Genomic DNA, 26,102 nt, shown 5'->3' with positions numbered 1-26,102 from the left:
AGACAAAACTCTTTTGTTTTCACTGCGAAAGGTTTTGCGGTTGGCTCTGTTTGCACACTGGCTGTGAGTTCAGATGCCCTGCAGCACAAAAAAAACTGGAAAGTAAAGAGCAGGAAACTGGATAACTGGCTCTCTGGCCCCCAAAGTGCGTCTCCTTCTTATATTAGCATTTATTGAGCTCAACATTTCTGCTGCCCATTTTAACTTTTAATGCGTTGGCACACGCAGATCTGCAGCCTGCAACTCCCCTCACTTTTGATTTCAAGTTCATCGTCAAATATGCCTGCATCTGTGCCAGCTTCTTCATCTGGCATAATAGACTGGAATACATTATCGGGGAAGATTTGGCAGAAATGTGCATTTCTACCTGTTTTTGGAGGAGAGTGTGCCACACTTGACATCCATCCCCTGCAGGCAGAGGGCAGCAGTGCACCACCGGCTAAGTGCAGCGATCATCTCTCGAAGCACAGAGCCACTCTGCCACATTAAACCCTAGATTGAAATGATTTGACCCCTCTGTTTGGCAGAGGGCACGCAGTGTGTGCGCAGGGGCTGTGGTGGCGGGCGGCAGAGATGAAAGACCAGAGCAAATCATCAGATGGACAGATTTGATTCTGTAGCGTGTGGGAGCATCTAAAGTAGGTTATCACTGCCAGGGATAGTGACAGGCCTGTTATGATTCAAGACGGATGATAAATGAAATCAAGTCGAGAGTCCTGCTGAGACTTGTAACCCAGAGATGATTGAAAACGGTCCAGCAGCGGTGACAGCCATGCATCAGCTGACAAAACAACAAACATATTTGTCTGTCATGTTGGCTGACAGCTCATTTTGGATTTCCTCATGTTATAAACATGGATGGAGTGATTTACTGCGAAAAAAAGGGCAGGAGACACGCCCCGCTTTTAAAGACGCGTTTTTTGCAGATGGAACGCAGCAGCCGGCTGATTGCAGTCAAATGTCAGGGTTAACATACAAAGAATCATTTGATTTACAGTTTGATCCCATTTCCTCCTCACACTGCCAATAAGGAGGAAGAGAAGAGGAGCGTGGAGGGTCCTGACAGCACGGCAGTCACAGTGATCTGTTATGAACCGAACCACTGGCCGGCTGCTTTAAGATAATGATGGATCAGTCTACTGAGGGTAATTAGGTCTCTTAAGTGCTGCACAGCGTCTCAGATCCTGGTGCAGTCAGAGATGCTGTGAAGTTGTGTTTCAGAGCATCAGAGGTGCGTTTGATCACCTGAGGAGCTGCACGTTTTCATGTGGATATTAAGACTGACAGAAGATGGATGTGAGGTGAGGCTCAGCGAATTAAAGAGGAGGAGGGGGAGAAAAGAAGCAAGCTCTGATGCCAAGTTTGTGTTCAACTGCTCCTGCCATGTCATTTGTCGTTTGCTTGAAGTCTTGGAGTGTTTATGTGCTTATTCAGTTTGGTTTATTTGGGCGAGTAGGAGCAACACTTTTTAAACTTGGCACGGAGGAGTAAAAATGAGGGTTGAAAAAACCTCTGTGCTTGTAAAGTTATGTTCATGAATTAATCTTTCGAAACTTGTGAAATAAATCTTTAGCAGAGGTTCAATGTTTTTTCTATGTGTGGAAAAGAAAAGAAAAGAAAAGTGAGACTGTGAATAAAAACCGTGAACAAACACTATCAGTGGTGTGTTTACACAGAAACACTGTGAAAGAGAGAGTGCTTTTTGTTCCCTGTAAAGCCCCAGCGCTCAAAGTTTCCACATTGTGTGTATGTGTGTATGACACTGAAGTTACAAGTGTGAATTTCAACCCTGTTTTTACACTTGAATGTGACAGGACAATGACAATCCTATCTGAGGAGGCCCGCTCCATCATCCATGTTGAGAATTTACTCTGATCTGGAGCAGGGACGAGGGCAGCGCAGCCATCTGTCCTCTGCCTGGACTTTGCCCTTGTGACTGTGCTGTTGTTATTCAATCAGATTCAAGTCTGAAAACAGGGTCAAAAATACTTGTGAAGCCTCCGAGCACCGAGTTATCTCACTGTCGGTGTCTTCTGTGCTCACATTTTCACAGAAGCACTTCTTTTTTATTTGCAAAATTTCATCTCTGACATCATTTGTTCACAGTTTTAATTCATATTCACATTTGCCGGTTCTCTCTTTCTCTTTTCTCATCAATTCAACACATTAAGTATAAAGACTGTTTCCAACAACTGTGAAACAAAAGATATTAAAAGTATTAAAAGAGATTAAATGATTAATCAGTGTTGGATACAGTAAGAGCAAAATAAGAAGCGAGGAGCATAAGTACCGTAATTAAATATTTGTTGAGTAGGGATTAATACAACAAGGGCCAGAAAACAGTAAAACATAACTGCTCTTCTAAAGATGCATGAATCAATTTAAAGTAAAACCATTAAAGACTATAAGTTTATGTGCGGGGCTGACACAACTATACATCCATTGCAAGTTCCCTGTCTTATCTCTGTGTATAAATCCTTGTTAGTGCAGGTATAAGCTGTAACGGTGCCATCGCATCTCTGCTTAGTCTCCAGCGATAAAAAGCAAAGGGAGGAAAAGAAAAACATTTGCACTAATTTACTGCAAAAAAATCACAACCGAATACAGCTGCAGCTGACTTTAAGTTCAGAAGTTTTGATTCGGTCGTATTGTCACAGCCAATGAGGGTGAAAATAATGCTGCATGCAGCTTTAGTCTCATTCTCTTTACCCAATATCACTAAGTAGTGTGTGCAGCCATCAGTGCATATAATAGTCCCTTTGTAGGGTGCTTATCTTAAAAGGTGTCAGGAGGAAACATTAAAAAAGTGAAGCAGAAACTTTGTGTTCAAACAACTCGTGGCCTGTCATCTGTTAACAAAGTATTATCTTTAGTAGTTAGAGCTGATAAAACCTGCCAGCAGAAGTTGTCATATCAGCAAAATAAATAGTCGCCATCTAGAAATGAGACGACTGCTCCTATCTGCCTTTGTTAAAAATACAGGAGCCCATGGTGTCAAAAAATTACCAGGAATTTCCAGTAGTTAATCTGACACTGTCTCTATAAACTGTGTGTGCAGTGTTGTGTTGTGTTGTGTTGTGTTGTGTTGTGTTGTGCAAGAATCGAAAGCTCACATAGCAAGCAACATAAATCGAAGGAGGCTGTAACTAATGCGTTGTCATTGTGATTTAAATGTAGATTTCAGGGGTGGCCAAGAATATGGCAACCTGTGAGCTGATGAGGCTGAATCAATTTTCGAGGGAAAGAAAAGCGCAGGAGCAGAGCAGAGCAGAGCAGGACCCCCACCTTAACAATCAGGTAAATAAGACACAACGGGCTAGAGGTTCTCGGGGAGGGGAATCTATAAAATCAACTGGCCAAGCAGAGACAAATGACATTATTATGGTGCATTAACATCATCATCCAAGGAGAAAGTGCACTGGCACAGAGGGACGAGGGGTTGGGGAGGGGATGGGAGGGGTTGGGGAGGGGAGGGGGTGTGACGAGGGTGGGGATGGTGGGCCGGCACGTTGCCAAAATCCTCCAGGGGACAAAACAACCGAGATAGATGGAGGTCGGAAACAACAGATAATGCAAAAACATTTCAACGACCATAAATCTTTCTTTTTAAGCGCCGGTGTGATAGGCCTATTACTTTAGAGACCATATCTGTGATAACACTTGTGACTCTCCTCCCATATTTTTCTCTCAATCTTCAGGTGAACTTTTACTGCTCTCGCTTGGTCGCCGGTGAAACTGCAGATCACATTGCTATGCATGCGCAATTTTCCTATTATTAGGTGTTTTTTTTTTTTTCCCACCCCCCCCCACCCCCACCCCGCTTCTGATTCAAGCCCCTCGAGTCCCCGAGTGACTCAGGTGGTGAGTTTGCCGCGGAGCAGGGGATCTCTGTGGTTATTAGATGACAAGTGCCGCAGACGGAGCGACTGGGTCGTGGCTGCCTTTGGATGTCATTACACTTCGATCCTCTTAAAGTGTTTTTCCCAGAAACATGCATGACACTTAAATTGATAGCTTTCCGATGAACATCTGCGTCTGACCAGGCAAATTGCGATTTTCACCGGAGACAGTGGGCCTACAGTTGCGTAGAAGCCTTTTTCCAATTTTTGGCAGAATTACTTGTGCTACAGTACAGGGGGGAAAGGATCACAGAGATTTTCGGTGACTACAGTATCTAAAATTGCATGCGGAGGAATGTCCGTTCTGTTTGACTTTTCCTCTTTTCAAAAGGAGTTTCACACAATGCCCCACCGTCTAACGCAGTAATGTTCAATTAAGCGTAGAATAACAGCCTGGTGAGTGATTAAGTGGGTGATTAGTCATTATCAGACTACACAGATGATGTCATCAAATTAACACTGGGCTGGGACAATGGGAGCACTGTGAGGGCAGATTTGACAAGGGATTCAAAAAGATCCTTTATAACCACTCTGTGAAATGAAACGATGAATTTGCCGCCACATTTGGGAGGTGACGGGGGGGGGGGGAACATCTCATGTGGAAGGCGTCTGACCCTGAAATAAAACAGGCTGGACCTCAGTGGTGGCCGATGCACGACTACAGTATATGGAGACGACTTAGAGATCAATGCTGCCTTTTTTTTTCCACTTCAGAAAGCAATGCTATTCATTCATCAATTAATATTGTTCATAACTGTGAGCTGAAAAGCCACTTTACAGCTGTCATGCTCCTGCACAAGTAAGTTCAATGTAAATCTCATTATTTTTGCTCCATTATTTAATTTGCAACGGCAGCAACATAAATCAGGTTCGCTCGTTGCCTCTAGCTGAGTCAGGTCAGGTCAAGTTTAAGCTATTTCTGCAATCTTTCATCACACACGACATCACCGCCAGTGCTTTATACCTGTAACTAATTATCAATCATCACAAATCATGTTTCAGTTCAGGAAACCCATCGCATTAATCTGCGAGGGAATGAAAACTTGCCCAAATTTGCTGTTGCTGTAATGTATAAAGAGCACTGTAATGTGTTGTGAAGGCTTTTGTCAAAGTCCGTTGTTGTTTCCAGTAATTCGACACAGGCCTATAAAGGAGACAAGGTTTTTTTTCTCCCCAGCCTGGAAGCGTTATGCAGGGAAGCATTACGGTAATGAAGAGGTGTCTGTGGGTTGCCAGCCACGGTGGATCAGTCCTACAGTTGATATGGTTGTTTGTGATACAGGAGGCTAATGGCTTGTGCTTTATTTAATAGCTTGTTTTACTGGTTGTTTCCAGCACAGCTCAGGTGTTTTAGCTCAACGGCTTTGTGTCTGTGCTAAAGCTAATGGAAAAAGGTACACAGTTGATGTAGGATAATGGACTATTTCTCTGAGGCAACCTCATGTATGCAGCGTGCGGCTCTGTGTGTAATGTAAATGTGAAAATGTGAGTCAGGTTTTTATTTTTTACCTTTTTTCGTCTCTGTACCATTCGAACTCTGGCGTGGGCACAGCGGTGGCGTCACACTGCAGCGTCCCCATGCGGCCCACCTGAGTCTCCGAGCTCTGGGTTCTCTTTATTGTCGGAGGATCTGCGGAGTCACACACAGTGATGAGATGAGTCACATCCTGAAACTGATGTTGAAACCCAGCTCCCATGTCCTGTAAAAAGCATGGCAACATGCTGCTATACTCTCATCTCATTTGGCAATTATTTATCTTCAGTTTCCTTTTTCTAAAATTACTGTCATGACATCCAGTCGGACTGAAAAGGATAATTGACACAAGCTTTGCCCAGAAGAAAAGCTCTTTCATACAATGACAAACGATCTGTCTCGTATCTCAGTGATAACAGCAAACAAATACATCAGCAAATATCTTCTCTGTAGAGGTTCATTTAATTATGGGCCACTTAAGCTCCATGAAAACATGTCGGAGAGATTTGGGGCTACAAGTTCATACTTTATAGTGTAAATCAGAGACACATTATTATTCCAACAAACCCCACAATGGCCAGGAATATGTCCCGTGGATTAATACTTCATTTCCATTTAGCATCAAACACTAAGAGATGGTTTAATATAGAATTGTTTATCCTTTTATTTTGGCATTCAGACTTGGCTGAAGCAGACTTTAGGCAAACAGCCATAGGTGATTCACTCAGATCAAAGAGAAGTGTGTGTAACTCCTCTCGGGGTTGTGATATCTCATGTGTTGCTCATCAATCCTCAACAGCCAACGTATGCATCAGCAGTCGCCGGATCGGAGCGCGGACCCCTGACAAGATGTAATTAGGTGATCTTGTTTTGAAATGCTGAGTGTCTCTTTAAATGATGATGCTCTGCGAAAGAATTACCATCCAAATGGCGGCTGCAATCAAAGTTACAGATCTTTCTCTTTCTGCCTGGGCTCATCTCGAGAAGTCTGAAGAGTGCTCCAAAACTTTCAAGAAAGAGCCGTCCCTCCGTACTCTGCATGTCTCTCTACTCCTCAACTCCAGCCTTGACTTTTATGTGCTTTTATCTGTTGAGTGCATCATCTTGTGAAACGTCTAACAACGAACGTGGTGAGAATATCGATCCGGTTGCGGAGTGGAGGAGCCGGGCTCGTTACTTACAGTTGACAACCACATTGACGTATTTGACGTCCGGCGTGGCCACGTCGTTGCTGGCCTTGCACTCGTAACGACCCGCTTGGTTTCGCATGATGCCTATAATGTCCAGGTACTCTTCTCCATCCAGCGGCTCCGCTGCAGACAGGAACAGACAGAAAAGAGAGAGAGAGAGGGAAAAGGAAATGAGAAGAAGACAAAGTTAATGTTTGAGCTTCATGCTGGAGCAATAAAAACATTTCAACCTTCTCTCCCTCCTGAGAGTCTAAGTGGTGTTATCTCCTTTCCAGTCTAAGCGAAAATGACTAGAAGATGGAGTTTAGTAAGAGATTATCTTACTGGACAACCATTTTTGAAGGAGTAGTTGCACATTTTGGCCAAATTGAGCTCTCCATTAGTCCATGAAGCTGTAGCTAGTAGCCATAGGTGACTTACATTGGCATAATGAAAGGAAATAGGAGGTAACAGCTGTCTCTGTCCTACAGTATCATTGCAAACAAAATCTTCTCTGTGTGATCCCAATAACAGTGAAGTTTAAAATGATGTGATGTGGTTGGGTGAGTTATGTGTTGGACCATTTCCTTGTCACAGTTTGGACCGAGAGAAATCAGCATGTAGTCACATTTTTGTCATTTCATGTATCACTCTGCTGTGTGCTCTTTTTGTTACGAGCACTCTCAGACTTTTAGTGCAAGCTGCCTCAAATGCCTCATAAACTTTCGGATCTTTTATATTTTTGTCTCCATGCCTTAATGTTTTCCTTGACAATCTTCTCAGTTTTCTACTCGGGTGCTATAGAAACTGATATTTCATTTTGACTGTTTTTTTCTTTTTTTGAAGTGTTAAATAACATAACAGAAAATCTCAGCTTTGTCATGAGCACATGAGTAAATCTGTCTCCTCTTGAGATATGTGCTATTATTTCGCCGCTACCCGCATTGGTTTGGCTTGGCTGCGGATGAACTGGAGGACATTGAGATACAATTATAGAAAGGAAAACGAATTGGCCAGTCGGGTTTTCCTCAGAGCACCAGGCAGCAAAGAGGAATGTGAACATTGCTATGCTTTCACAGTTCATAGTAGCATCAAATGTGGATCTCTGAAGGTGTCAGCATGCTTGAAACAAAGTAGCCCTAGCGACACATCGTCTGACCACGGAGGCAATGGAGTGAAAAACTTGTCATCTCAAAGAATTGGGGAAGACAGGTCCATTGTTCCAATTGGGATAACAACGCACACTTTTTGTCAGGCTCTCCTTGAAGGCACTCAAGGTGTTGCACTCAGCTGTAAACACGAAAAAGCCACTAAGGTAATTGTGTGAGAAATGATCCGATTCCACTGTTGGGAAAAGGTGACGTGGGGGTGGTGGGGGGGCGGTTTGAGATGCCGCATGACCGTCTGACAAGCAGCTCGCCTGATGCATACTGACACTTAAATTTGGTTGAGCCTTGCTTCTTGATTAAGGGGTAAATAAACAAGGCATCATTTTGAACTCCAGCATGCCTGCACGCTCATAATCAGCAACAGAGGTAATTCAAATTCACAGGCGGGTCACACTGAAAGAGAGAAAGAAAGAAAAAAAAACAACAACCTCAGACTGCATGACTTCAGATTGACTCTTTAACTCACAGCACGTTTAATATTCTGCAACTACTTAAGCTTTTTCCTGTTTGTCTGAAAGCGTCAATTAACTGAGGAATGGTATCTGCAAATGTCACACAAAACATCTGAAGAGAGGGCAAAAAAAACCACACGCACACAAAAAGAAAACACAGACACTATCAGACGGATATCTGACTAATTGTTCAATGAGGCATCCACCTAATTATCCGTGTACAGAACACAGCGCCTCGACGTCTCGTTAGTAAAGATCTGGTATATCTTATTAAGGATCTATGGGTGTGTCAGGAACAGGAAATGGCAAATTCTTTAACATGCCGCCACGTTGACTGTGTAGCATCACACTCTGTAATTAACTTATTTGTGTTGTGATGTGTTATTTGCTATATGACACTCACAGGGATGTGATGATTAATGCTACTGTATATGTGGCAAGTTTACGTTGTTTATGAAGATGCAGAACTTTTCTGTGAGAGACTTGAACTTTTATTTGACATCCATTTTGGCCTGATGGAAAACAGAACCATTGGAAACTGCACTAACGCAATAAGGAATCGTTTGGTTGTAGCCGATACGGCAACAGCGCAGCTCTCTGGGTTTTTCTCAGAATGATACAATTATCCTGAGTGAGGGGAGGAAGTCTCCCCGGACGCAGCAAATGTAATAACTACAATAACGCCGACTGATACTTCCCTTAATCTATGAAAATAAGGAGTGATCGAATCTCGGGAGTGGAAATAAATTGCATGGGGCTCCCTGGGGTGGAGTGTGATGGGGGGGTGGGAGGGAAATGTAGTGTTTGTAACAGCAGTAAATGTCAGTGGTCTCAGCGGTGGGGAAAGTTCACACTCACGTTCCGAGTGAGGGGCTGCAAGTTGTGCGAGACTATCGCGCCACACCCTCGGAAAAAAAAAAGAACCCTGCAGCTTTTGGGAACTGTGATGGTGAGAGGGTTAGCTTGAAAAAAGAAAAAAAAAAACAGCTGTTCTGCTTTGGTGAACACACACATAATATACGACACACACGACACGAATAACAACAGTCCGCAGATTGAAGCTCAGAGTCTAAATATACTATCCAACACTGGGTCCTGAATGAAAAATGGTCTAAATCCTCAAAATCAAGTGCATGATGGAGATGGGGGGTCATCTGATAAAATATTATTTCATGCTGATTGAAAGATCAGTGGGATCATGATCAAAGTCTAAACCAGATCATATTCAGCTCTCCCTGGATGAACTGCCAGAGTAACGTGATTGGAGAGGTATGATTGAAAATCTGTTGCCATGGAAATTCTATTGAAGCTCAATCTCTTCTTCAGCGCTTTGGTTCGGTGCTGGATGAAGAGAGAGAGAGAGAGAGAGAGAGAGAGGGAGGGGAAGAGAGAGGGAGAGAGAGCCAGGTGACTGCAAAGATCAAAGACGAGAGGAGAGGAGAGGAGAGGAGAGGAGAGAGGAGAATCTTAAATGACACATGAGAGGAAAAGGCTCGTGTGGGGAAAAATTAGCTCAATTTGAAGAAATACGGTGCTCATCAGATTTATCATGCGGAACCATTTTAATTATTCGACCAGCGATATCATTTTAGAGTCAGCGCACGAAAGCTAATAACCGTTTCTTTTGGCGATCAGTCGAGAGAGTATATAATGCACAAATTAACTTTAGAGGAAAATAAATTATCCTGAACTTTGGTAGAACAAGCGACGGAGAAATCGGATATGCAATAAACGAAGGCAACAAAGAGTAGCACAACAACACGCCCAGTGACTCCACAGGTGCATACAATACAGTACAACGCTGGGGCAGCCCCCTTTCTTGCCGTGTGGTCCAGCAGAGGATGAATTAATAAGTTATTACAAAGAATACAGAGCTGTCACTCTGATACCCAGATGATTACAATGTGACCCTCAAGAAATATGAAATATTAAACATGAGAAATATTCATCTTAAAGTTTAGCAGACAAGCAATATAAGAAAAATTCAACTGTTAAGTGAGAGCAAAACTAATACGAGTAAGAATAAAACTTTTTTTCCCCCTCTGTTGCAGAGGAGAGAAGAGGTAATCAGAGGGAGGAGAGGCTTGGAGATATCTGAAGAGTGTCTGACTGTGAGGGATGTGTAGCTGTGAAGAAGTTTAATGTGTTTAACATCTCAGTGCAGGAGCGTATCCTCAGTCTGTTAGTCCAAAAGAGATGTTGGATTTCCTTTACTTTCTAATCCCTTCTTGATATTGTTCTGTATGTAATTCCATGTAGGTGTTTTAGATGTAAATGGTCGAAGCAGGTTTGCAGCCCCCTGCTGTTAGTGGAGTCTCTGAGATCTCTATTGCGGCTCCCCAGGGCTGCATTTACCTGTCTTTCTGTATCTCTGCTGCGTCTAAAAAGGGCTTTGATTGTCTTGATTGCTGTGGAAAAACTGTGTGGAGAGTTTAGGTGTAGGATGGAAAATATCGCACAAAAAGCCGCGTGTGTGTTCTGCTCAGAAATATCACAATCAGCTTGTTTAAACACAACAAATAACTGTCAGTTACCTCGTCTGGTGTGTACAAAAAGCTGTTCAATCAAGAAGGATGAATGGGATGTAATGCATTGTCTCAAGAAACAATTGAACACAATTCAACATTTCATGCGTCTCTGTCTGCGCTCTCAGGAGAATACAGCTTTCTGCACATGGAGAGTGTGCCTCACGTGTTATCTTTTTAATGAAGCGTAATGAAGCTAGATTGGTTAATCTTGTCCAGGGGGAGTTGATTAGAGTGTGTGTGCATTATATACATGCGTGCATATGCACACATACCATCGCCTGTGTGTTGAGGCCTAATGCCTTGATGGTGAGTACGAAGCATGCATGCGTGCATCGGGTTGCACACACATTTCCTCGAAGGTTTTCAGGGAGCACTGAACGCAGTGACTGATTCAAAGTGTGCACATTAGAAAAGCCATTAGAAAAGCCCCATGAATCCTGACATTGCACTATATTATATCATCATATTTTTATGCTAATCTGGAGAGAGAAGGGAAAGAGGGTGACAGAGAGGAAAAAGTACTATGAGTAAGGCACAAGGAGTGACTATATATTTTTATATTTTTTCCACATAGACCAAGATAGGTGACTTGCAAAGTACTTTTGGGACTTCCTGATGGTAAAAGGGTCTAGGGAAGGGATCGCAAATTGTCATATTGTGGTCCAGACCCATATACTGTCCCTTCTAGACCCATTTACCTCTTAACACCAATTGAATTTCATTGGAGCATTTCCATTTTAACCGGAAAACATTTTCTAGTCTTTATGTGATGCTAGTTAGTCAATCATTATCATTTTAGAGATACACAGAAAAAACTAGAGACAGTCGGAGAGATAAGTGGGACATGCGTAAGGGAAAGAGAGAGAAATGGAGCTGTAAAGTCGCTTTAAAGTGTTGATGTTTCTTATAAAATAATAATTTACTACCCTTGGTCTACAGCCACACTGTGTAGCAATTTGCTTAAGAATACGAAAAAGCCAAACTGCTAGTTTATAGCTAATATGGCTAATAAACAATTATAAGATAAATTGATGAAGATATCGCTGTGCATCATTAAATTCTGATTTAATTTTTTTTTCTGGTCATTGATCACAGCAGCTGCTCATTATTGAAAACTTATGGTGATACCGATGAAGTGCTGGTAAATTCTAACTACGGTATGTTTTGATGTCTGTGAAGCTAATTTTAACAAAAGCACCTTCACCACATGACAGAGTTAGCTTCACAGTCAAAAATCACGACGGTCACAAACTTTTCAGGTGACAGCTTTGAGAGGACGTGCTGTGATGTGTTGTGTGAAGTGTAACAGGGAGAATCCAACTACTGTGTTCACCCACTGTCTATTATTTACACCGGTTAAACTGCTGAGACAAACTAGCTGGAGGTGAGCGACCCGGTCGCCCAGTGGAAAACACACAAACTCACTCACTCAATCTTTGTTTTTCTACATCACAAAAGAACAATATATTTCGGTTTTTAACAAGAGCCAATATTTTTCTTCTTTTTGTTTCTTCACCAACTACTGTAGGCTAATTAACATTATCAGGTTTTGCTGCCTAGCTTCATCATGAACAACTGCCAGTGGATTCATCGGTTGCCAACTTCCTGTAAAATGTGTTTACTACAGCTGTTTGGTTAATTTAGATTAATTACAATCAGCTAAGAGACTGAGTGATAGATAAATATGCAAGTACACATTTTTGACTTTGGCTTTTCTTTTTTTTAAGTATATTTTTTGGGCTTTTTATTGCCTTTAATTGATAGCATAGTGAAGAGAGAGACAGGAAATGGGGAGGCTTTTCAATGCAATGGATGAACATGAACACACACTCAACTTGAGTGGAGGTCAGAGTTTGAATCCTTGTATGTGTTGCATATGTTCGGATGTTTCAAGTCTTTTTCTTCTCAAACACAGATGTGGAGTGCGACTGTCAGCTGCCTTAAGTTCCTCTAAAAATAGAGTTCACAATAGAACACGTGGCTTAATGCATTGCCTGATCTTTCTTTCTCTGAGAGGAACATTTGAATAGAAACTTGGCAGAAGGTGTTTAGACCACCGTACTGTGGGATTCTGGCAGATAAACAAATCAAAATTACAAAGTGAAGTTCATATTTCACTTGAATGCAGCTGCAATTTTGCAAGCAAATGGAAGTGGTATAATTTCGTGCTTGTAATAATTTTTCAAGAGGAGTCCCATTTCCATGGAGCTCCACGTCTTATTTAAGAATGAAACTATTCCATGATTATTGGAGAGGACGATATACCCAGCCTGAAAAGACCCTTAATGAAATTACCTTTCCTTGGAAACCCAGGTCTTTTTTTAAAAGCACTGGAAAGCATTTATGAGCTGCTGAAAAGTAAAAACCTCGGATGTGGGAGTTTGAGACAATCTGAGCATAAACACAGAGAGGAGAGAAATCCTCTCCACTCCAAAAAAAAAAGGTACGGTAAACAGAAACCAAGTAATAATTGAGAATTACAGGAAACATCTGCAGATAATTGAGTTATACAGTAAGGTGCATTATAGCTGCCTACGGCTGAGAGGTGACGGCTTAAATCATGCACTTTAGCCAGCTTGTCTCCTTGGCCATTATCATTTGAAAGCTTATGAAATCTGTTGGAAAATTAGATGAAAAAAAGGACAAAAGGTGAAAACATGTACTGCTAATAGCTGAGCACTGACATCAAGGAAATCAATTATTGTTTTGTTCTTTTTTTTAATAGAAATTGAAAAATGTTCTTTAAAGCAGCCTTTCACCTTCTCTTGGACACAAAGCTCAAATTGTTTTTCTGCTATCCTCAAATTTTCCATGCAGCCTGGTGTTAGCCATTTTAAAAAGACAATGCATATAATTGCTGTCTATTTCCACACATTATTCTGTTGAAAGCCCTGCAGCCTTTGGGATATGCAACAGCGGCAGGCTGGAAGCGAGTTGGGACGAGTTGAGGAGGGAGGGGAGGGGGGGCCTGAAAGGAGTACACTTCTACAAATGCCTGCTGGATATTGATTTGCATTGCATTCGCAAAATTTAAGTTTGAGTCAACAACTACAAGTTTTTCCATGACAATTACAGCGCTTTGTAGGTGCAGGGGGGACAACGGTGAGATCGGGGAGTGCCAACGTTTAGGCTGTAGGGTTCATACACACCCTCCCCTCCCCTCCCCTCCTCCCCCCTCTACATCCTGCCAAAGCATAAGTGGGGTCCAGAGAGAGGGAGGGAGGGAGGGGGGAGACAGAGGAGGCAGAGGGGGTGAGGGATGCGAATCACAAACCAGCAATTTCAGCCAGCAACTGGATGGCGTTCATTTGCATACCCTCATGCATCATTCATCAGCATCACTTTACCACAGTGTGAAACATTACATTTATTTTCCAAATGCTAATTTATGTTAAGCAGCTGATTTGAGAAACTTCAGAGTCGAGTAGCATAAAAGACCCTGCGACATTTATTTTCTTTTGTCTGCACGAGTGTGGAAGTATGTGTGTGTGTGTGTGTGTGTGTGGACGTTCTCCTCTCAGACCTTTAACTCTTGTGTTTGTGTGTCCGTTTGAGCATGTGTGTGTGTGTGTTTGTGTGTTTGTGTTTGTGTTTGGACAGTTGGTCCTGGTTTTATCTGACGCAGCCACATGGCAGCTATCTTTCTGTCGGCAGTTGGTGTGATTTAAATGATGGGTCAACATATAATAACAAAGAGACTGCGCCCGTCAACACATTCCTCTTGTTGGAGACGATGTACTGTAAAGACGACTGCGCTCAGAAACTTTGCTGCTTTCAAATTAAACATATTTCCTCTTACGTTAAATAAACAAAGCTTCTCACACATTCCTACTCTGGGGTCGTTTAGGAAAAAATAACATGTTTTACATCCTTTGAAATGGAAACTCAAAAATACCCTCGTGGGACTCCTCGTGTTAATGTGCTTTCTTTTTTTATTGCCAGAATTCTAATGTCGTATTATGCTTGGCAGCGATCGCGTACATCTGAGCAGAAATCCTACATCTTTTCAGCAGTGTGAGAGGACAAAAGGAGAACTTCCACTTCTATTCACAAGCCATTTGCTACCACTGCTGCTGGCGGTGCAGAAATAACACAGGTGTTGGAGCCAAAAACAAGACGGCTGTTTATTTGCCGCTTCTTGAGCCGGAGAAATTACACGCACAGCGGAGCGGTGCAGCCGCCTGTTTTTCGGAACGATGTCATTCCTCCTCTCTCTATCTCATTTTCCCACTCTCTCTTTCTCCTACTACTTCTTCTTCTTCTTCATCTTCCCTGACTCTTCACATACCTTTGTTGTTTTCGGAGGCTGCTTTGGGGTGGTTTCTCTCAGAGTGGCCCCGCAAATTGTGTGTGGTTGTTTGTCCTGTTCAAGTCTGAGGCCTTAAAAGGAGATTAATTGTTGATAAAAACAGAATGGGGTTTAGTGATTGAAATCCCATGAAGGGGAGTTGGGTTGTCTACTCTTTCTTCCTCCCGGCTGATAAACGGATCTCTCCTATTGTTGTGGGAGGACTTCTCATTAATGTCTGGATAGATTCTATGGGCTTGTGTTCTGCCATGGGAAAAGAGGCTTTGTGTTAAGCAAGGATAGCAAGGTCAGGCACAGAGTATCACCACTTACTCCTCTATCACTATTTTTTATCTGCCCCCCTCTCTCCTTTTCTGTCTCACACACATACACAAACACAAACACACAACATCCATTTGTGCGTGCCAAGATACGTAAACACACGCTGGCGTCATTCATACATCCGCACTTATTCATGTCAGACAGACGCTGGCACTAACAGCGAGATAGCGGCACTGCTGCATCTCTGGATCTGAGGTTTGAGTCTTGGTAAATGTCATCAGAAGGTGCATATAAATATAGATGTAGGAAGATGATGTGTGTGTCTGTGTGTGTGTGTGTGTATGCACGTATTTGATTAAAGAGGTGTGTTGCCAGTAAGCGAAAGAGCTATACCTACCCTTGTCACATGCACTTATCATTCCACGTGACCATGACTCTATCAGTTTTATTTGGTTACTGAAGGTAGCGCCTGCATAACTGCCTGTAAATCTGATGATGGAGTGTGTGGAGAGCTGTGTGCAGTGACTGAGGCTAAGCTCGCAGCTGGTCCGGTCAGTAAACCCCCTCCACACTGTCGCAGTGCCAGCCATATAACATCAGACTTTTTCATAGAAATCCACCCCTTTTCAGAGTATTAGGACAAACTTAATCTAGAACAACTTGCAATGTTATGCGTATAAAAGACTAAATTCACTTTTTTATTAAATAACACATCACTACGTGACACTTAATTCAAAATTTTAAGAGACAAGTCATACTCATCAATTATTAAAGGTGTTAGAAAATTGTGATTTTTTCCTCATAAAATGATAACTTTATTCATAAGATATTGCCTTTTGAAGACTGCACCTCACCTTAGGTGTCGAGGGAGTGAGTTTTAAAGCTCAGCTTTTGCTGTTGTCATCTGGACAGTGTTTGACTAATCCTGTGTGGGGCCGTGAGTTTGGAGCATGACAGTTTGTGGCCAATAAATGCTCACCCACCTGTCATTCAAAGCAGCACACCCCCAGTTGCCCTGAACTTTAAGTCTTAATTAAGTTTAATTGGACATTTTAACATAGAAATGTACAGAGATTCAGATTTCATTTTGGAGTCGATCTCATTTGGCCATTTGAGACACAGCAGCAGCTTTTAGTGCTGGCCTCAGAAGTTACTGCTCATTTAAAACCAAACTTTTGAACCCACTCTAACAAGTCGGTGACCTTTAATGTTGACTTCTATAGGAACTGTGGCGCCCATAGCATAGCCAAACCCTTGTTTCACACATCAGCAATCTCATATCCTATTCTGATGCATTTGTCCTGTTCCTTTCCTTCCATGTACTCAGACCTTCTCTTTTGATTTGTCACTCCTCTGCCAGTATGACTACATGATTTCACATTGCCACTGAGGTAATAGGGTTCCTCACCTTGTAAGTGGATTCAAACCAAAAAAAACCCATCACGTCATGGGTTCCCTTCTCCTGCAGGCTATACTGCGTCCCCCGAGGGGGCTGTGAGACTCGGGGGCTCTTGAAAAAGTGCTTATGGGACGGAAATAAAAAAGTGCTGAGTTTCCGTACAGCTGTGTGACTTTAAACAAGTGCGAGCCCCTGTGTTCAGCCAGCCCAGCGGTGACTACACCTAATGAGGATGGGTAGACACAGGGCAAGCTGTGCTCATGATGTTCTGTGCAACGCGTGTGACAGCAGACCGATTTCAGACCAGCTGCTGATGGTGCCGATTGTAAACAAACACGTGAACGGTGACAGTCAGCAGATCCGAGACCTGCTGAGAGACAGATGAGCAGCTGTTTCCTCCCGCTTCCTGAAAAGCTGGCGTCGAAACTGACACAGATGCACACGCATGCATAAACGTGCGCACGTCGACACGCGCGTGCACACGCATGCACAGCTGGAGACGTGGAGCAGGGGGTTTGACCTGGGTTGCTCTGACAAGGACCTGTCATCAACTTACACTTCACTCTGGCAATCAGCAGGCTTGTCAGCTACTCTCTGTCACTGGTAGTTTGGCACACAATGTGATGTGTGTATATGTGAATAAGTGTGTGTGTATGTGTGTGCGTCTCCAGCCTAATCTGCTCTCCCACTCCTACTACGCGGGAGTTACACTACCGAGGCACATACGTATCTCCACTCTCGCCTGCTCCACTCCCTCCTGAGAAACAGAGATATGTGTGCCTGTGTGTGTATGTGTGTGTGTGTGTGTGTGTGTGTCGTGCTGCACTCTCTAGCTCCATGTCTCTCCCTAGACAGTGAGATGAGGTGTAGAAAGGACAATTGAAGTGACTGTCATACTCTGCTGAGGGAAGAGATGGGAGGATGATGGAAAGAGGAGGAGACATTCGGTGGAAACGGAGGGAGAGGAAGACAGAAAGACAGCTGGAGGATGGATAGACAAAGCAGGAACAGGGAGAGAGAGAGAGCTTTCCAGACAAGGTGACAGTGCTGGGGGAGACTTTTTCCCCGAGCCATGGGCTTGGAGCATGGCCGACGCCGCTGGAGCCAGCGTAGGAGGAATGTCAAGGGCACTCAGCATCAAACCTCTGAAAGACTGCCCTGCCAAGCACTGTTATAAAAGGGTTATGACTTCAATATTCAGGATCATATAGCGTAGGAGCGCGGGCTGCGGTCCAAATCAATTCATTTGGACAGATGTCTCTGTTGCAATGAAACTGTTGTGGTAGATTCATAGCTCACCCATTTACAGTCACCTGATGCTATTATCCAGAGCACCTTAAGGGGTTCGACGTGTTGCTCAAGGACACTGCGGCGGTAAACACGGCAGCTGACGGACAGTTAATAGGCGATGAGGAAGTTGATATTTTGGTTACGGGATGCTCCATGCCGGCGTTCGTCAGCTGCCAGAGTGCAGCAGTGTAACCCGGGCGTCTTTATGACTGGAATTTAAATCATCTGCGTCTTCCTGCTCCTTCTCTCTCTCCTTCCCTCTGTCTCTGTGTGTGAGCTCCTCAGATGTCCAGATGTGTGTGTCTTTGCTCGAGCGGATCTGAGGTTCACTGTGGTAGTCCTCCCTGCAGCGCCGAATGACTGACAAAGTCTATTACACCAGAGAGGTGAGAGGATCTCGAATGCATAATTGAACATTAATTAACTACTGGAGTTACTATAACTAATGATAAGAATGATTGCACATCTAATGAAACTGCCCATTTGCATACTAAAACACTGATTCTGTTCTCCCTTCCACCTCCTGCTCATCTCCCCCGTTTTTTCCCCCTTGTTTCTCTTTCTTCCCTGAGGATAACATAACTTCCACCAGTCCCACCACCACTCCCCAGCTCTGTGTGGCTCCTCTGTCATGCCTTGGGATACCAGACGCGGCCAGAGGGCATGTATTTTTCATACTTGTCTGACTTCTATTTTGGTGGTCTGAGAGGCGTGCAGTGAAGGATTCCTTGCTTGACCAGCGGCTCCATTTCCCCCCTCATCGAGCTTGATGGGGTGCCTCCATTTTCCCAGCCTCCCACCGCCCAGGACCTCCAGTGTTCGACCTTTAGCAACTATTCTGGGAGAATTAAACAGAACAGGAGCAGACTCAAGCTGGGAACCAGCCAGCTAAAAAGATCAACACGTTTGCAGGTCTCATGCACATGCATGTTGCACAGGCACGGGAGATTTTGCACACACATACTCTGCCGTGCCGTGCGTGTGCACTCACTCACTCCCTTACACACACACACACACATACTGTACCGAACTCCACCTCCTATCCTCTTTTATCTTCTCCCTCTTCCCCCCATCCCGCTGAATGTCCCTTCACCTCTGCTCTCCGCCCCGGCCCTCCATGAGCTATTGATCATCCGCCTCACTAGTCAGAGCTACGAGGTCTGCGGTCAATATTCACAGTGCCGCCTGTGCAGAGGCTGAGCAAAAAAAGTATTTGATAAAAAGTACAAGGGCTGCAAAACAGTGCAGTGTCTCACTCAGGTAAAACAGATGTCACGCTGCTTTCTGCAGGCAACATTATATACTATGTCCACCTCAGATCTTCAAAGTCTCCCTTGATACCCTCGGTGAGTGTGGTCAGAGGAACCTACCTAATGAGACACATGGCAGATGTTTGTTGTGTTTTTCCTGTGGTTTCTCAGCTGGTTATCATAATGAACTGAAGCTGGACTGTAGCTGTGAGTTGAAATTCTCACTCTTAAATTCTATGCATGCACCGCAGTGGAGGTATAAAATGATGGCAACACTTATACTCCTGATGAATTACACCCACAAAAAGGAATCGAGTTAAAAGCCATTAATGCTTATTGATTCATAACATAAATCTTCTCACCAGAGACAAGGAACTGAGTCTGCGATTGAGACTGAGATTTTTAATCTTTCATTACAGCTGCAAAAAGCACAAAGTCCTTCAGATTAAATAACAAAATATGTTGTTTCAGTTTGGCTCTTCGAGTTCGGGTTAGATTAGATTTGACTGACAGTGGCCAAACAAGCCATCGACTGTCATTCTGGAGTTATTGTTTCTGGCTTGTAAATAGCGTTCACATCAACGTCCAAGTCGTAATTGAGCCTGGGAGAGGATTTTTCATATTCTTCCAAAATCTCCAGTAGCTATATCCAACTTGACACTAAATAACAGAGAAGTGCCTGACAACAAAACAAACACGAAATGCCTCTCATCACCAAAAGGCTATTATTAATGGATACGGTGTTTGCATTTTAATCTTCACAAGACCAACTTTGTATTCAAAAAACTGCCTTCAATCCTCAGAAAAGTGCTGTGAATAATGCAACGCTAAGTGAACACAAACCAGTACTGGCCTACAAATGGACAGGAGAAGTTCATCACTGAGCAGTAGTAGACTAACAAGCTCCCAGTGCTGTGGAAAAAAGAAAAAGAAAAAAAAGGCAGTAGACAGCGGTAAGCCACTCTCTGGTGTAGAGCACATGTCATCAGGCTTAATTCTGACCCCAGCGGCCCGAAAGTCTGAGTCCGACCTGTGGCTCTTTGCTCCATGTCCTCCATTCTCCCTGAACTTCCTCTTTACCAACCCGCTATTTGCAAATCAGCTTTAGGCTACAGCCTTAATATTCTTGTGGTGTTATAAGTACATGAGAGAGAAGTGACATTTTGAATTCCCAAAAGGTTTTTTGGGTGCACATGTGTGTGTGTGTGTGGTACTTATGAGGCGAAGAGAAAATACTTTTTTAGGGCTTTTAAATGACCTAGTTGTAGGTTTTGCCTTGCTACATAATATTAGCATTAACAAGTGTTTACCAGTGGTCAAGTTCAAATTTTAGCATCAAACTTAATTCCTTTACTTCTTTACAAACTTCATTCCTCTGTCTCTGGCAGAGAGGGATGCAACAGCAATGTTAAACCTTTTCCACATTACATCTTTTCCTCTTCTGAAGTTAGCATGCTAACCAGCTAGCCCCGGCTCTTCTTGACACTTTCCCATAGCGACTCACGGACGACATGCTAGCTCTGCTCAGAAGATGAAATAAGGCCCATTCTCCTAAATTCTTATATACAAAGGCTTAGACAACAATGGTCAAAGCTCTTGTGAAGTGACCAGAGAGAAAAGAAAACTTCCTTTAATAATAATAATAATAATAATATAGTTCCTTTAACATGAAGGACATATACTTTGGGTATAATCACAATACTAACTCAGTAGGACCGACAACAGCTGCCGACTATAGGTTATGTGAAAAGACAGCGATCTTCCAGGTTTAAGCTATCTCCTCCTTTGCTTCTGCAGCTGATGGAGGGCTTTGTAACTTAAAATAAAACATATTCCACTGTGGCAACAATGGATACAACATAAGATAATGGCCACTTGACATCTTCTACACGTTGTGTTTGAAGCAAAGAGTTCGAGGGGTGAGAACCAAAAGGGCGTAAGTGACATTTTGGGCGAAAATGAGTTCTATATATCAAAAGAAAGGTCTTGATGAGCTCTATCCAATGATGCCAAAATTACCCATCTGAGATCAAACTGTATTGAATAAAGCAACAAAACAATAAAGACCTAACTCAAAAATGTGAGTAATGTTTGGAGCCAGAAGGGCGTAAGTGCACTTACGCCCTTCTGGCCCTGAAAAATACATCTAAATACATGTTGGACCCACATGTTGGTTCAGAGCCAGAAGGGCGTAAGTGTAGTTGTTGCCCTTAAACAGCATTGAAAACGGCTGAGAAAACTGCAGACATGGAACTGTCTGAGGCAGAAAAGATTTTGATGAATATTATGAAACAAACTGATGAATCCTATATTAAAGAAGTTAAAGATGAGTCAGAGTTGTTTTTGAATGTATGCCGTCACAAGAGTGATGACAGTAAGACAGAATCATGCCTTGAGAGCCTTACTGGGGTCATCCCTATGTTCCCTAGCTCCTATGTACCTGTTATGTGTGTGACTGGGCAACATAGAACCCTTTCATAGAAAAAGGGTCCTATGTTCCCCGCTTTTCCCCAAAAAGACCAGGGCAACATGCCATTTTTTGTCCCATACCTGCAGTGGAGTTGTGACTTTGCAGATTTTTGCCTATTTTTTAGTGAGAGGTTGAGTTGTGACTTTGAGTGAGAAGTGTAATTGTCACATTGGTTGGGTTTAGGCAATAAAGACAGGAGTTGGTTAAGTTTAGTACAGTAAAAAGACCAGGTAGAGGCTAGACAGGCCAGATAGATGGATAGAGTCCAGATAAGTAGGGAGAGTCCATCGACCAGCAGCAGCGGGGAACATAGGACCCTTTTAAAATAATTAATGAATGAGGTACATGACAATTAATTACTTATTCAAGTGTTAATTATTCAATCAGTTCAATGCATTGTTCAGCAGATACGCCCAATATGTCCTAGAAGACTTGGAAATGTTTGGTGCCAAAAAGGCGTATGTGACGTTTTTGACATATTTTTTTGATTTTAAAATGTTTAAGAACATGTTCATTGTGTTAATATGTCATAAGTTTATTACATAAATACTCATTCATATAAGCATGTCTGTGGTTGCAATGTTGTGGTATAGGGTTAATGAATACAGTTGATTGAAGTCTGGTCAAAATTTTGTTTTGCCTCTCCTGTAAAGTTTGTCAAATGTCACTTACGCCCTTTTGGTTCTAAGCCCTCGAGTTAACCTTTTTATTCGGGCAATTATTTCTGATAAATGTTGGTAACTGTTCACTTTGCTCGTTATCTGCTTTGGCAGTGTAAGCCAAAGAACAAATAAAACGCTTTAGGTGAACTGCTGCATGTACCACTTTAATAAGCACCTTGTTTGCTTGTTTGCCCACTAAAGTCCACATCCCTACTCATAATGAAACATCCCCCGCACTATTGTCATCTTAGATCATGCTCAAATGGTTGTAATATTTACCAAGCCTTAGCATTCTTCATTTCATAACCTGACTCTCTGCAGTCCTGGCACAGCAGGTGTGAAAAATCTCTATCTCCGTCCAGCTCCAAAGACGTAGGTATTATGAGACCTCGGGAAAATTCATTCAATTCAGTCCCACAATCCCTTAATTACAAGTGTAGTGATGTGACGCAGAAGCAATAACCTGCCTGACTTTGTCTCTCGGTGACAAACACAAACAGTATCTTTGATGGACCCTTGGTGTTTTGTATATGCAAACACATATGCTATCCTCAGGACTGAAAAAGCTGTTTATCTTTCAGTCTACACATTCTGTCATTAGGAAACCTCGGGGATCAGTTTTAATCTAATTAGCTTTGTGGTAGCCCTGTGACACAGGCAGCAATAACAGAGAAATAAGATTGTAGAGAACAGCTTTGGCTTGGACGACCCCGTAGAAACGTAATGAGTATGGACACCCTGAGATACCGTAAGCCAGTAGCATTTAACTATCTCATAAACAAATCCTAGGATGGAATATTAGTTTGGATAGCTGACTGAAAACAGTCATTTTCAGCATCTGAGGTATCATTTGTCACTCATGAGAATTGAATGGGATTGTTTCAGGTTTTATTTCTCAGCCTCTGAGACGAAACTTTACAACAGACGCGATCCAGAGCTGATGCGTTACCATCTGCAGTTTGACGACTTTCTAGGTCGTTATAATCAGTTTGGTTTGTGGTCGTCTTGAATTTTTCTGTTACATTACAAACTGTTTTTTTCTTCTTTCTTTTTTTGCTCGCTCCTTTGGTATGAATCACATTTCAAGTTTAGTAATATATTTAAAACAACCGCATTACCCATTGGGTTTAATTTACTCAGACTCTGTAGTTGACTTATTCATATGCACTCAACGTATTTCTCAAAGGTGAAAACAGAGAGGCATGTTAGTACTGCAGGCTGAAAAGCTGCAACCGGTGATTAAATTCATTGTTGGCGAATCGGTTGATTTAGTCAACTTTGTCACTTTGAGCTTCCTCAGTGGCCAAAGTAATATCTTTAAAGTACTTATCTTGTCTGACAAATAGGAAAAAAACCCTTAATATTCACAGTATTATTATAAAAGACAGGGATCAAGGCAGTGGTCACATTGAACACTGGCAGCAGAGCTTTTGACATCTTTTCCTCTTTCTATTCAAAACTCCTCCTCCTAATATTGACAAGATAAAATCGTTAAACTACCATATTGCAACAAAGAAGCATCTTTATGCACAACTCTCTGCTTCAAAGTCAATGCTTACAAAAGCGATGGGCAAAACAGAAAGCCGTGTTTATTTCTGGTGAGAGTAAAGTGCTTTGTAAGACAAAGAAAACTTCAGATGACCAATCACAACAGGAAAGAGGTGGGGCGCTGTGACCCAGATTACAATAATAACAACAACAACAAGGATGGGAGCTATATCTAGGAGGAGCTGCTCGCACACAGCTGAAGCTGTAGCTCGCACATTTCCGCTGGGGCTTTTCTAATTTTGAAAAAGTGTCAACATGTCTTTATTCTTCAAACAGTAAAGCATGGTTTGTTCTTTTGTCAAGGGCATGCAAATTGGTTTCCTTTAAATAATTTCTCATTTAACACAAACTGTTCAGTTCTGAGGGAAAGATTTCCAGTTGAAAAGAAAAGCCAAAGAGAAACAGTGTGTCATCCGTCTGTCAGAGCCTCATATGTCTGGATAATTGTCATTAATCTCAAGGACTGTTGCCTCATACGGCTTTGGAAAAGATAACGGCAGTGCCCTCGTTTCAAAGAAACTTTTCTGTATGAATGTGTTTGTGTTCAAACCCATGATTGATTGATTTTGTGCGTGGGGCAGTTACTAAATATGGTTTTGCAGAAGGTCCATATGTTTCAATCTTTGGTCAGAACTGGAAGTGAATTGAGGATTGTGGGTTTAAATGAGTTCTGTGGTCAGGCTGAAAGTGAATAATGAGTGAATAATGTAGTTGCTGGAGGGCATCAGGAGAATGGGAGCACAGGGGATGTGGCAGAATGTAGTGAGTTCATCTTGTTTCCATCTTGTGTGTGAGTGCCAGTGAATTTTCACACCTTCGTGAACAGCAACATGTGCACGAAATCATCACCCACAGCATGAATATGCATGCGGTTACGCAAGGATGAGCTCCACTTGAGCCGCAGTCTATAGTCACAAACTGAACTTTATCTGCACTGATTTCAGACACGGCGTGAACCCGTTAACAAACGACTGACAGATGACAAGAATTTCAAAGGCTGGTACGGCGTTTCAAAATAGTTTGGTTCTTAATTTAGCTTTTACAGCCTCACCTTATCTCAACAGAGCAGCAGTGTCAGTTATGTGTAATTAGCCATTAGCCATGCTAGCTTGACTGTGTGGATGTTTGCTAGCTGTATGAGGCAGGTTAGCTTGCATTATTCATTATTAGCTCTTACTATTCATTGGCCACTCATGCAACTAACTGGATTTTATTTTATTTCCATGCATTTCATGGCACTCTGATTCAAACTTCTGTTTCTGTTGACCCAAAAATAGAATTGGGAAAATCCATTATGCACCATACTGAATTTCAATTATTAATTCGTTTGTTTTTATTATTATTTTATTGTCAATATTATTCTTTCCTTTTTCCCCCATGTCTTCATTTCCCTTCTTTTAAAAAAATATTCATCTGCTGTTGCTCTTATACCAAATAACTGCAGTGGATGCTCCTTTTTCCTGTTGTTACAGGCCTGCAGGTGATCATTTTAAAAAATACAGTTTTGTGCTTTAATGTAATCACAACTGTGGCCCCTTTACATCCTAATATAACTATAAAAATGCAGTTTATTTGAAGTGAAATGTGTGGAAATGGCCATATTGAGCATAAGTGACTCAGCCTCTGAATAAGGTACTCGAGTCTAGGAATGACAATGTGTGTCTCATGAACATCTGTGGACCCAGCGAATAGTTGAGAGCTTCGCCATAGCTGAGCGAAGTGGCGTTTCCGCCCAGGCAGGCGAAGGCGTAAAGCAATGAGACCACAGGCTGCCAGACATCATTATCTCTCTCAGCAGTCCGCGACATGCTCTCGGAACTGGGTTGGACTTATGGATTCTGGGGCGAAAGACGCCCGCAAACAACAACAAACAGTAAAAACAGTGCCAGCCTTTGCAAATAGTGTGGGACCCCCATCTCAGGAGCCACATGTGCCCAGGATCCAATCCCTCCAGGACACTGACAGGATTTTGCTTCTATCACACTGCTTCTGTTTCACTGTTCATACTCTTTTCAATACGGAACAAAGACTTGTCAAAGGTGGTCTGCCCACTACTTCCTCAACAAAACAGAAAAAATGAAAAACTGAAGAATAAAAAGGACAGCTTTGGTATGTGGTGACTGTACTGAATCTGCAGAGGTGTAGGCCTAGTTACTAAGGTGAAGTCTGTTGAAGCTTGAAAAAAATCCAGTTCCTTTTTTTTTTATATAAAAAAACAAAAA

The 26,102-nt window shown here is 42.5% G+C and overlaps 1 protein-coding gene across 3 annotated transcripts in view; it reads right to left on the bottom strand.

Annotated features, from left to right (window-relative positions):
- lsamp (limbic system associated membrane protein) overlaps positions 1-26,102 on the bottom strand; it is a 710,303-nt gene that overhangs the window by 8,412 nt on the left and 675,789 nt on the right. For all 3 annotated transcript variants that reach the window (XM_085794880.1, XM_085794879.1, XM_085794881.1), the window contains 2 exons: positions 6,555-6,686; positions 5,409-5,529 (listed from right to left, as the gene is read on the bottom strand). In XM_085794880.1, the coding sequence (XP_085651006.1) occupies positions 5,409-5,529; positions 6,555-6,686 (253 nt within the window). The remainder of the gene's footprint in view (positions 1-5,408; positions 5,530-6,554; positions 6,687-26,102) is intronic.

This window comes from Trachurus japonicus, chromosome 13 (genome assembly GCF_045865225.1).
Source record: "Trachurus japonicus isolate A0001 chromosome 13, Traja_1.0".
NCBI classification, from domain to species: domain Eukaryota; kingdom Metazoa; phylum Chordata; class Actinopteri; order Carangiformes; family Carangidae; genus Trachurus; species Trachurus japonicus.
This window is presented reverse-complemented; position numbering and strand designations above follow the sequence as displayed.